The sequence below is a fragment of the Carassius carassius genome, chromosome 8, assembly GCF_963082965.1.
Source record: "Carassius carassius chromosome 8, fCarCar2.1, whole genome shotgun sequence".
Taxonomy (NCBI): Eukaryota; Metazoa; Chordata; class Actinopteri; order Cypriniformes; family Cyprinidae; genus Carassius; species Carassius carassius.
In genome coordinates this window covers 9,477,149-9,488,937 of record NC_081762.1, presented here as the reverse complement: position 1 = coordinate 9,488,937, position 11,789 = coordinate 9,477,149, and the positions used below count along the sequence as shown (strand labels likewise).

At 34.6% G+C, this 11,789-nt stretch overlaps 1 protein-coding gene across 1 annotated transcript; it reads left to right on the top strand.

Moving 5' to 3' along the window:
- Nucleotides 1-2,259: 2,259 nt before the first annotated feature.
- Nucleotides 2,260-9,991, top strand: slc9a3.1 (solute carrier family 9 member A3, tandem duplicate 1). The gene is made up of 16 exons (XM_059555418.1): nt 2,260-2,514; nt 3,008-3,310; nt 3,394-3,554; nt 3,648-3,726; nt 3,828-4,005; nt 4,477-4,697; nt 5,436-5,638; nt 5,746-5,835; nt 5,972-6,042; nt 6,173-6,302; nt 6,957-7,120; nt 7,365-7,482; nt 7,562-7,735; nt 7,816-7,864; nt 9,217-9,448; nt 9,526-9,991. Exons 1-15 carry the CDS (start codon nt 2,286-2,288, stop codon nt 9,444-9,446), a joined length of 2,400 nt encoding a protein of 799 aa, XP_059411401.1. The 5' UTR covers nt 2,260-2,285; the 3' UTR covers nt 9,447-9,448; nt 9,526-9,991.
- Nucleotides 9,992-11,789: the final 1,798 nt, after the last annotated feature.

Here is an 11,789-nt window from a genome sequence, read left to right as displayed (position 1 = left end):
TATTAATGTTTTATTAGTCAAATGAAGACCATTGAAATGTAAGTCATTAAAATAATATTTAACAGTAACTTATTAATGTATAAATGTTATGCTTTATGAGAACTGGTGAAATCTGTAACTTGAAATCAGTTAATAGTGTCTGATAAAACGCATTTGAACTCTAAGATTGAGTAATATATTTTAATTTGTTACAAATTAGCAAATAAAAAAATTACAAAGAGCACAAAAAATATTGATGATTGGTCCTTTGAATTTTAAGCTGATTTGAATTATATAAATATTATATTCATCTTTTAGGAATACATTCTGGCATGACTGATATCAAGATTTTCACTGCAGTGAAGGAAAAATGTATAGCTTCCAAGCAAAAAAAAAATTTAAGTAAAGGATCAATGAAGCATTTAAAAAAAAAAATGCAATCCGTTATTATGTGTTCATTGCAGTAAGCATGTTGTGTAAATCATTACACAGACAAAAAAAAAAAAAAAAACAGGCCAGGATTTAAACAAACACACAAAATACCCATAAACCCTTAAAACAGAACATTTTCCCATAAACCCCAGACTTAATTAAACACAACACAGCATGACATAAAGCAACACATAACCTATAAGCAACAAAACTTACTCAGTTAACAGCAACTATAAAAGTGGAAAGTTATTAAATTTCTGTATATTACAATTTTTTGAACAATGATACTTTTATGGCTTTAGGAGCCATCAGAACTCCGCAAAACAGGAAGGCTTTAAGAGTTAGTTCACCCGAGAATGAAAATTTGTCCATCTTCAACTCACCCTCGAAGCATCCTAGGTGTGTGTGACTTTCCTCTATCAGAATAATCCAATCAAAATTATATTTAAAATTGTCCTTGCTCTTCCAAGCCTTTCAATGGGGGTGAGTGGGTGTTTGTTGTCAACTGTTCAGAATTTGTGAAGTAAAGCGAGAGCATTTGTAATTAAACGTCCCTCACATGGCTCCAGGGGGTGAATAAAGGCCCTATAGCGAATCCATGCATTTTTGTAAGATAAATATCCAGATTTCAAACATAATAAACACTTTTTTTTCTCACTTCTTCTGACTGTGGGGAACCGGAAGACGTGCAGGTGGAGGATGGAAGATGTATGCGTTGCGCATGCCTCTGGGAAATGTAGGAGAAAAAGGAAACAAAGTTTCTTTACTTTAGCAAAGGAAAACCAGTCTCCCCTTGGCTTGTTTCGGAGGAGAGTAGAAGATGGATGAATGTTCATTCTCGGGTGAACTAACCCTTTAACATCCTTATAAAACCATCCTTTTTGAAAATTGATTTAAATTAATACAAATTAAAGCCATAGTTGACCCAAATATGACCAGTCTTCAGTCATCAATTACTTACTCTCATGTTGATTCAAACCAGTTTGACTTTGTTTCTTCTGTGTGACACAAAAGGAAATGTTTATTAGGAAGTCCAAGCTGCTCTTTTCCATATATAATAAGTGGATGGTGACAAATAATTGAGAAAGTCATACATGTTTAGAATGACACAAGTGTGAATAAACAATGACAGATTTTGGTATGAACAATCTCTAATATTTTACTGCATAAAGATATTGTTTTTTGGAAATTTGCAAGCCAAATAACTGAGCCATACTTTAAAATAAAATGCACCCAACAACTCTCACCTTCCAATAATGTTACAGGTCTACATGCTTTTAGTAGAAAGTCTCAAAAAGCAATGTACAATAAACATGGTGTAGTGTCTGGACAGAATACTTGTACCAAAAACTGTCTGAAGAGTCTTCAAAGTAACATTGCAGCAGTACAGCCTGTTAAATTTGGCTGAACACTAACCAGTGTGATGTACAAGGGAAGCAGAACGAGTAATCATCATAAATGTGATAAAGTAACAACAGTCCAGTGACGTAGATCTCAGTCCCCTTTCTGTGTAACCAATTAAAGGCTGACTAGAAGTTTCAGCACTGCTCTAATTACACTCTTATACTCCCCTGATTGAACCACTGCTCTCACCTGAACCACAAACACAGAGGATCAACTGACGGAAAGACAACCAAGTCACTTGGAGAGGGATCAACATGAAAATGACTACAGATTTAAAGGAAAACTAAGTAAAAGGGGAATCTGAAAATACTTTGTCTTACCAAGCACTTTAGGACAAGCAAGCAGAACAAAGAACACTGGGAACCTCTAATGGACTATTGTGTGCTTCTGTAAAGGACAACTAGTATCCTACACACAGTCTGGAGACAAGAATGATACTATAAGTGTATCTTTACCACTCATCCATTGCAATGGCAAGCTCTATTTATTTCTGCTTGCTGAGGACAGTTTTCCTGGTGTGTTTTGTTAACCCTTTAATCCAAGGACTAAGTGGTGATGTAAACTTGGTCAAGGATCATCGTGATCAACTGGGAAATAATCTCACTGGACTTCCAATCGTCACGTTTGATTGGCATCATGTTCAGACTCCATTCCAGGTGATAATTTGGGTATTTGTGGCTGGATTGGCAAAACTGTCAGGTGTGTAGCTTGAAATATGAAGTAAAAATGGACTGACAGTTAACAAGCAGGAAATTAAGTTTGTTTAACATATCTAAAGCTGCGATCTAATAAAGTTTAAGACATGAGTTTTGTTCCTCATCGATGAATTAAATAGGTCTGAAGCTGATGTAATTTTTTAATGAGAGTTTGAATTTCAGTTCCGAGAAGGAAGATGATCACTTCACGATTACCTACATGATCCTACTAGGAAGCAACTCTGTAACATGACAACTGTGGATACTGAGTGTGGTCCTGAAGAAGCGCAGCGATTCACAAGAAACAATGTTTTATACACATTTTTACTCATGTAAATTATGGAGTGATCAGTATCTGTTCTACTCACACACACATATATATATAAACATGTTATCTTATTAAGCTTATTAACATAATTGGTTACAAAAACAGTCATCAGTTTTTTTCTCTGTCTCTCTCTCTCTCTCTCTCTCTCTCTCTCTCTCTCTCTATCCAGTGATTGAACTTAACCATCATGTCATCAATGTGATCCCAGAGAGTGGTCTGCTCATTATGATGGGCTTTATTTTGGGAGGAATCGTCTGGGGAGCAGACAAGGCGCAGACATTCAAACTGCTTCCTCCCACTTTCTTCTTCTACTTGTTGCCCCAGATCATCTTGGATGCAAGTTACTTTATGCCCAACAAGCTATTTTTTAGCAACCTGGGTTCCATTCTCATTTACGCCATCTTTGGAACGTGCTGGAACGCAGCTACAGTGGGCCTCTCGCTTTGGGGCTGCCATGAGGCTGGAGTGATGGGTACATTTATTTGTAATACAGAACTTTATTTATAAAGAATGTAGAGGATGCTGAATTAATTTGAAAACTTCTCTAACCATCAGGTAACTTGGACATCGGTCTCCTGCAGTTTCTATTATTTGGCAGTTTAATCGCCGCGGTGGATCCGGTGGCCGTGATTGCCGTGTTTGAAGAAGTACATGTGAATGAGGTGCTCTTTATCCTGGTGTTTGGAGAGTCGCTGCTCAACGATGGCGTCACAGTAGTCCGTCTCAATTTCTTCAAATGCTCTAAATGCCATTGTGCTCAGTTAGTATATCAATATGCTTATGTAATGCTCTTTTTGTCTCTTTTGTAGGTGCTTTACAATGTATTTGATGCTTTTGTCGCTCTTGGAGGCCCAAGGATTGACGCAGTAGAGATTTCTAAGGGCATATGTAATAATACTCAACCCTACCACTCATTCTTAAGGATGAACCTAACAATATACATTTATTTAATTACCAGATTTATTTATTTCACTTTCCACCTCTTACAGTTTCATTTGTTGTGGTGGCATTTGGAGGCTCATTTCTTGGCATTGTGTTTGCCATCCTACTGTCCCTGCTGACCAGGTGCACCAAACACATTCAGATCATCGAAGCCGGCTTTATCTTTGTGGTGGGCTACCTGGCTTACCTGACAGCAGACATGCTCTCCCTCTCTGCAATACTTTCGTAAGAGTCTCTTGAACAATATCTGACCATGGACCACAAAAACAGTAATAAGGGTCGATTTTTTGAAATTGAGATTTATACATCATCTGAAAGCTGAATAAATAAACATTCCGTTGATGTATGGTTTGTCAGGATAGGACAATATTTGGCTGATTTACAACTGTTTGAATATCTGGAATCTGAGGATGCGAAAAAAAATCGAAATATTGAGAAAATCATCAGTGGAAATTTACAAAATAGCTTGATGGAAAGTGATCTTTACTTAATATCCTAATGAGTTTTGGCATCATTTTGAATGCATTGTTGGCTATTGCTACAAATATGTGGTACTTATGACTGGTTTTGTGGTCCAGAGTCACATATAAAGAATGCACAGTAATACAACCAGTACTGCAGGTATTTAGGCTCAATGCACAATGTTTCTAAGCAATTTATTCAGCTCATGGAGAAGAGTGCCTTTCTGTGTCACAGAGTCACCTTCTGTGGTATATGCTGTCAGAAATATGTGAATGCCAACATGGATGAGAAATCAGTCACTACGGTTCGTCATGCCATGAAGGTGCTTGCAAACGGCTCAGAAACCATGATCTTTGTATTCTTGGGTGTTACAGCCATTGATACAGAGATCTGGGTTTGGAACACAGGTTTCATCCTCCTCACCCTCCTCTTCATCTTTATATACAGAATTATAGGTCAGTGCAGTTGTGGCCTATAAAAACTTTTTGTAAAAACATTTTATTAAATATAATTAAATTGATAATCCTCTTTTGTCCACAGCATTTAAATATATATACTTTTTATAATTACAAAAATCTGTTTGTATTTTTCAAATCACAATAAAAAATTCATTACACAGATGAAACAGAAACAAATTAGACCATTGTGGCTGTAATCAGTCACTACATTCAAACATGCAATGTAACAGGAAATTGCCATAGCACACTTCACTAGAAGCACTTACCCAAACCAGTTTTGCACACCTTTTCTGAATGGTAAATTTTACAGTACAAACCATTTTAGTCTGTAATGACACTGCTGCATGCTAGGTAGGCCTAATGGGCCTTGCTAATATCTTCATTCTCAATCAACTAAATCATAAACTTATAATAAAATATTCATAATAATTTGAGTTTTCAAAGAAGCCGAAATCAAAAGTTGATGAGATCTATGCTCATTGTAACATTCGTTGGTCGTGCTTGACAGTCAAGATTAACTGATCCACTCATTACAAAAAAAGAAAAAAATAACAGTGTTTATTACATTTTTTGTTTCAATAGAAAAAGTTCACAAATATTTTTTAAAATAATTGTACTTGAGATGTAAAAAAGAATAAAACATTTAAAATATCCCATACATTTCAAAGACATATCTTTCAATGCGTTTCAAGACGTCTTTTGGATGTGTTTTTTATGATATAATTATATTTGCAGGAGTTTTCTTGCTCACCTTGATGTTGAACAAGTTCAGATTGGTCCCCATCGAGTTCATTGACCAGGTTGTAATGAGCTACGGTGGCCTGCGGGGGGCAGTGGCGTATGGACTAGCAGCCATGTTAGACCAAGACAAGATCCCAGAGAAGAATCCGATACTTAGTACCACACTCATTGTGGTGTATTTCACTGTCATTCTTCAGGTTAAACCCCTATCACTCTTATCACAATTATGAGACTCTAAATGCTTGGATTATTTTGTACATCCAACCTAATTAGTAGTGGTTATGTCTATGTGGTTTCTTTTTAGGGAATAACAATGAAGCCATTAGTTCAGTGGCTCAAGGTCAAAAGAGCAGCTCATTCGGACTTGAAACTTATTGAGAAAGTAAACAATAGGGTAACTACTTTACAGTATATGAATTTCACATTTACATAATGTATATAAGTTTTGCATATTAAATAGCCTATACATCCATTAATGTGTCAATTTTAATAGTTATAGAAAAAGTTGTATATATATGGTGTCTTTATAGGCATTTGACCACATACTAGCAGCAGTGGAGGACATTTGTGGACGTATAGGAGATAACTGGTGGACCCGAGGGTACTTTTTTCTGAGTTCTGTGGATATACTTAAATATTAACATATATATATATATATATATATATATATATATATATATATATATATATATATATATAGACACATATATCTTCTTTGATCTCTCTCCCAGTTGGAACAGGTTTGAGGAAAATTATATCAGCTGGTTATTGATGAAACCTAAGGCCAGAAAAAACAGAGACTACCTATTTAGTATCTTCCACAAACTCAATCTGGAGGATGCTGTTAACTACGTCAGTGAGGTAAGAGGATAGATTGGTGTTAAATATTGCATAATATTGTCATTTGTCTGGTTATCTCAAACTGCATGTGTTTCTTGTAACAACTACGTTTGCAATAGTTCTGTCATGACAACTCTCGGAGGGATTGGCATGGTAATGTACATGACAATGTTAGTTAATGTATTTGTTCTTGGCGGGATAGATCTGCTACGCTGCTCATATACTGAGACTTGCTACTACCAATACATCCACAACATGCTGCTGTGAGCATATAAGAAATACTGCTGCTGCACATATAACATATATGATAACTCCCATAACATAGCCTACCTACATGATCAAACCATAGCAGATCTATACAGGTGGAGCTGGGGAAGGTGGAGGGTTTTCTGAAGTGTGTTGCAACTGTTACGACAAGAATTAGCCAAGTATTTGAATGCTGAGCAGTGAGCTCATTGGCTAAAGATTCAGAAAAGAACCAATCAGCTGTAACGTGATAATGATGTCATATTGAGTTAGATCTATCGGACTGTGCCATCAAGAGTTTCATGCCAGAACTTTGTATTTTCACATACAGTCATAGTGAATATAGTGATTGCAATGCAATCCATGTACTTCTTTTGTACTTGTGTAGCTCATGAGAAATGTATGTAACCTCTTTCTTTCTTCATGTAGGGTGAACGTCAAGGATCTCTGGCCTTCATTCGTAGTGATGAAGCAGCCAATGTAGATTTCAAAAAACAATTTGATTCAGAATTTACAGATGTGATGCCTGATATAATGGTTGATGTGTCAAATTATGAGCTTGGAATCGAAAAATTTTCAGTAACCTCCATTATGTAAGTGAACTGACTGTTTAAATCACATTTAAACACAATTGCGTAATTAATTAATCAGTTATAATCAATCATAAAACAGTGATGTGATGAAAGAGAGGGATAATCACTGTCTTGACAAATATTTACATACAAGACTAAGAATCTTTGCTGGGGTTACAAAGCAAAAAGTGCTGAAATTTGACACATAAATTCCTAAATGCAAATTGTGGCAATAATTGTAATTGTTTCGTCTTTTGTAAATTAGAAAAGACACCATTCCCTCTGTATCCCTGGACATCCATGGGCAAGACAGGAAAAATGCGATGGATGACATCAATGCCAATCATCTTCTACAGCAGCATCTGTACAGGAGCCGAAAGAATGTATGAATTGCTGTTCTCACACAGACACGTATACAGTTTGCATCTCATTTGACCCATAATATTCTCTCTTTCCGAGCAGCATCGTCACAAATACAGTCGCAGTGATTTCGGCATCAACCAGAGTGAGAACGAGGTGCAGGAGATCTTCCAGAGGACCATGAGGAGCCGCCTCGAGTCCTTCAAAACAGCTAAGATGGGTGTCAGCCCTGCCAAAAAAATTACAAAGCACCACAAGAAGGAGCTTACACACAAGGTAAGAAACTTTCATGATGCCTCTTTCCCCTGGATTGCTCAATTATAGTAATGCATCTCTCAATTTATACACATTTTCAGATGGCGAATGGACACCCAGAAGGCACAGGCCATCTATATGGAGATGAAGGTAACAATATTTTGTATTAGCCATTTAAAGAGTATTTATGACAATGAGCAGCTAGCTAAAAAAATAGAATTAATTTGAAATAAATAAAAACAAAATAAATATTATAATCAATTTAATAATAGTGTAATAAATAAATAGACTTGTATAAGAAAATATATAAATGATAGATATTAATAAATACATGTTTATTTTAAAATAATTATAATATATATTGCATTTTAAAATAAAATGTAAAATAATATACATTATATTTTTTAAATAAAAATGGGAAAAAATTATATATATTATATATATGCACTGAAATATGAAAAACTATAATGAAATAATAATCATACATTATATTTAAATCATAATAAATTATATCTATACATTTATAGTGTATTTGTAATACAAATGTAATTGTTTTTTCTAGTATTTCCTTTTAAACATAATGAAAAATGTACATACAAAGTTGTAGTTAAAAAAATAATAAACATAAACCTCCTCAACATGATTTCCCTTTGAGTAAGGGATCCGTTACAATAAAAATAGCATTTTCCACTATTTATTTATTGAACTTTTCTGCTCTAATTATCATTCTCTGACAGTGTAAGGGAGTAACTGGTTACATGTAATGGCATTATGTAATTTAATTACAAAATAAATGTAACTGTAATCTGTTACTTAGAAAAAAAAGTGTCATTAAATTACAGTAACTTATGAAAATGTTAGCGATTGCAAAGGGGCTTACATCGGAATATTTTCTGCAAAAATCTAGGATATGTTTTTGATGTGCACAATGCCTCCTGCCATTTAAACGTCATGCTATTCTAATGCATTTTATTGGTTCTCTTATTTAAATTTGTAGCACACCATGTCTGCCAATTACATCAATCTTTTGATTTGATTTTGAACATCTGACAGTAATGGGTGTTGAGTACTTTTGTACGTTTGTTTGTACTTTTGGTTAACACTGCCTAGTTTAAATGTTTGAAAATGATCAACAGTTGAAAACATTTGTTAGAAATTTAGAAATGCAATCAGTTACAATACTTAAAGGTACTGAAATAGACTACTTACTACATTTTTAAACAGGGTAACTTGTAATCTGTAGCCTATACATTTCCAAAGTAACCTTCATAAAGCATGAGTTTTTAGTTGACAGTGCTGTGGGGAGTGAGACTGGTGCTATGCGTGGTACTTTCTTGAGAGACACGTATACAGTGGGAGGCAAGAAAAGAGTCTGAACATATGTTGTTTTGTACATAAAATCTATAGCCCTACAATATATTTTGCATAAGTACCATATTTGCATAAGTAAGAAGTCGAAGGTTTGTCTATGTATCTTTCATGTCTCATTGAAACTGGCATAGAGAATCCAGTAGTTTTCCCAGATATGGACACTTCCACTCACAACAGCCTTCCCTGGCTAATGGAGACTGATGCTGTCGCACCTTCCCAGAGGGCCCAGTGGCATCTGCCCTGGACACCCAACAGACTGCGGCGTCTTGCACCCATGAGGATCAGCACCTACTCCACAGACTCCTTCCTGATGGCTGATCTGGAGGAACATGAAGAAAAGCCCCAAACAGACCATGAATAAATGTGAGTTTACACACACCTGTCAGAAAAAAAAACTATCTGACATTACGGTTACTGACTGTGTGTTTTTATGACTACAGACGACAAGTCTTTGACTATATACTTCAGGACAATAAAGCAGCATGCCACAAAGTACATCCACAGGCATGGAAGCATGCATCTACAGATTTCAGTCCAAACCTAAAAAAAAAAAAAACCAAAGCTGCAGGAAAGTCCACTAAAATGAAACAGCATGGACCAAAATCTCATGGATGTTTCCATGGAATCAATTCAGGGCAACATATTCATGTACTATTGAGTGCATACAGCAGTAGAAAAAGAAAACTAATGCTTTCAGAGTTTTCCAAGTGACCCTTCTTCTTTCCAAATTTTATGATTTTTAACATACACCTTTTGAAATGGTTGGGCAAAAAGAGTTTCCTACATGGGCTGACAAATTTCCCATTGCAAAAAGAAAGTTGGGCTTTAAAATAGCCAATAACCTTTAGTTTACATCACAGCCATAATGAGCATTATTTGCTATGCACTATGAATCTTCATTCAGTTTTAACTTTTAGGACTAAACTAGATTATAGATTTTCAGAAAGAATTAGAATAGATTAGAATCTTGATCTTTAACACTGTATTGGGGGAAAGGTTGAGAATGTGTTTTGTGCAATAACGCTTATGTAATATTATGGAAGCTTGTTTCTGCCACAGAATGATAAAAAATGAATAAAAAAAAAGGAATTGTGATTACTTTTACTCAGTATCTATTTTTATTTTCTCAGAATTGCAAGATATAAACATCTTGCAATTCTGACTTTTTTTTCTCAGAATTGAGAGTTTATATCTCAGTTGATATAAGTCTGAATAGTGAAGAGTCACAATTAACTTTTTAATTTTTTATCCCAGTGTTGAAACAACTTCCATATAATGTAGCAAGGGAAAAGCCATGTAGTCTTTTGTAACAGCCATAGTTTCATTTCTTTACAAGGCAGATTCTTTCCTGATCGCAATGTGCAACTAAATTAATAAGGAAGGAATTAAATACATTTTATAGAATTAATTTTAGACTGTATGTGAGTGAATTGAGGTAGTAACGGTTACAAACTATGTTTTTGTATGGAAAAGGTCACACTCTAAAAAATGCTGGGTTGTTTCAACCAAACTTTGGGTCAAATATGGACTAACCCAACAGTTGGGTTAAATTTTTACATCAAATTTTTAACCCAAAAGTTGGGTTTGTCCAAATGTGAACCAAAAATGGTTTGAAATAACCCAGCATTTTTTAGAGTGCATATTTTAAATCAACTGATTGTATCTTTCATTCAAATAATGTATTTCTCGGGACATTGTTCTTTCCTTAGTGGGATTAATAAAGTATTTATCATCATTTCTATTTGTCTAATTTACTATGTTAGCCATTCTTACTTCAAGCTACATCTGTATACACTTGACATTTTTATTTTTCAATTGGAGTAATTTTGCTATGTATAATTATATATATAATGATCTTTATTTTTTTATTTTAGTAATATTTGTCATTTATAAGTTAATCATCTAATCGTTATATTTTATTGCAAATAACCAACAATTATTTATAATAGTTAATAACACTGAACTACTCCTTTCTTGCTCAGTAAACAGAAATGCACGTACATTCAATATTTATTCATACCTGCCATTTTTGTCCAAGACAAACAGTTCAAAAGACATATCCAAGGTTTGCATACATACAGTTTTAATTAAAATATTGACAATAAAATAGAACCCCCCCCCCCAAAAAAAGAAAGATCACAATTAGAAGGGCTGAGATAAAACAAGAGACAAGATATATATTTTAAAACTGGACAGTTCTGTTATCATTAATATTATTTCACCAAACAAACTAAACTAAATATCAGAGCGCTGAACATCATGTTGCATCACAATGAAAAGAGTGCTGACTTCGAAGAATCCTATGAAGCTCCTTCAAGATGAGAAGAAGCTTGCATAGTATGATAAATCTGATACATATTGTGCTGTATTTAAAATCACAGAAACAGATATCCTCATTTAATAAATCACCAGATCATCATGTTAATAAATGTAACAGTTGAATCGGTGAAGTTCAATTATGAAAGTGTCTAAAACTGTAATTTAACCCAAATATTAGTGACATTACCAATTCCGTTATTGGTATTTCATCACGTATAGAGAACACAGATTTGTCTTGGTTGCTAGAAATGGTTTGAAGACAAAAAACAATAAAGGGAAAACATCACATGGGATGAATTTCCAGGCTTCTTATTGTTTAACCTGACTGGTCAGTGCTTGATCTATTAGTTTTGCAGTTCCAAATCATTACAAAAACAAGCTTTAA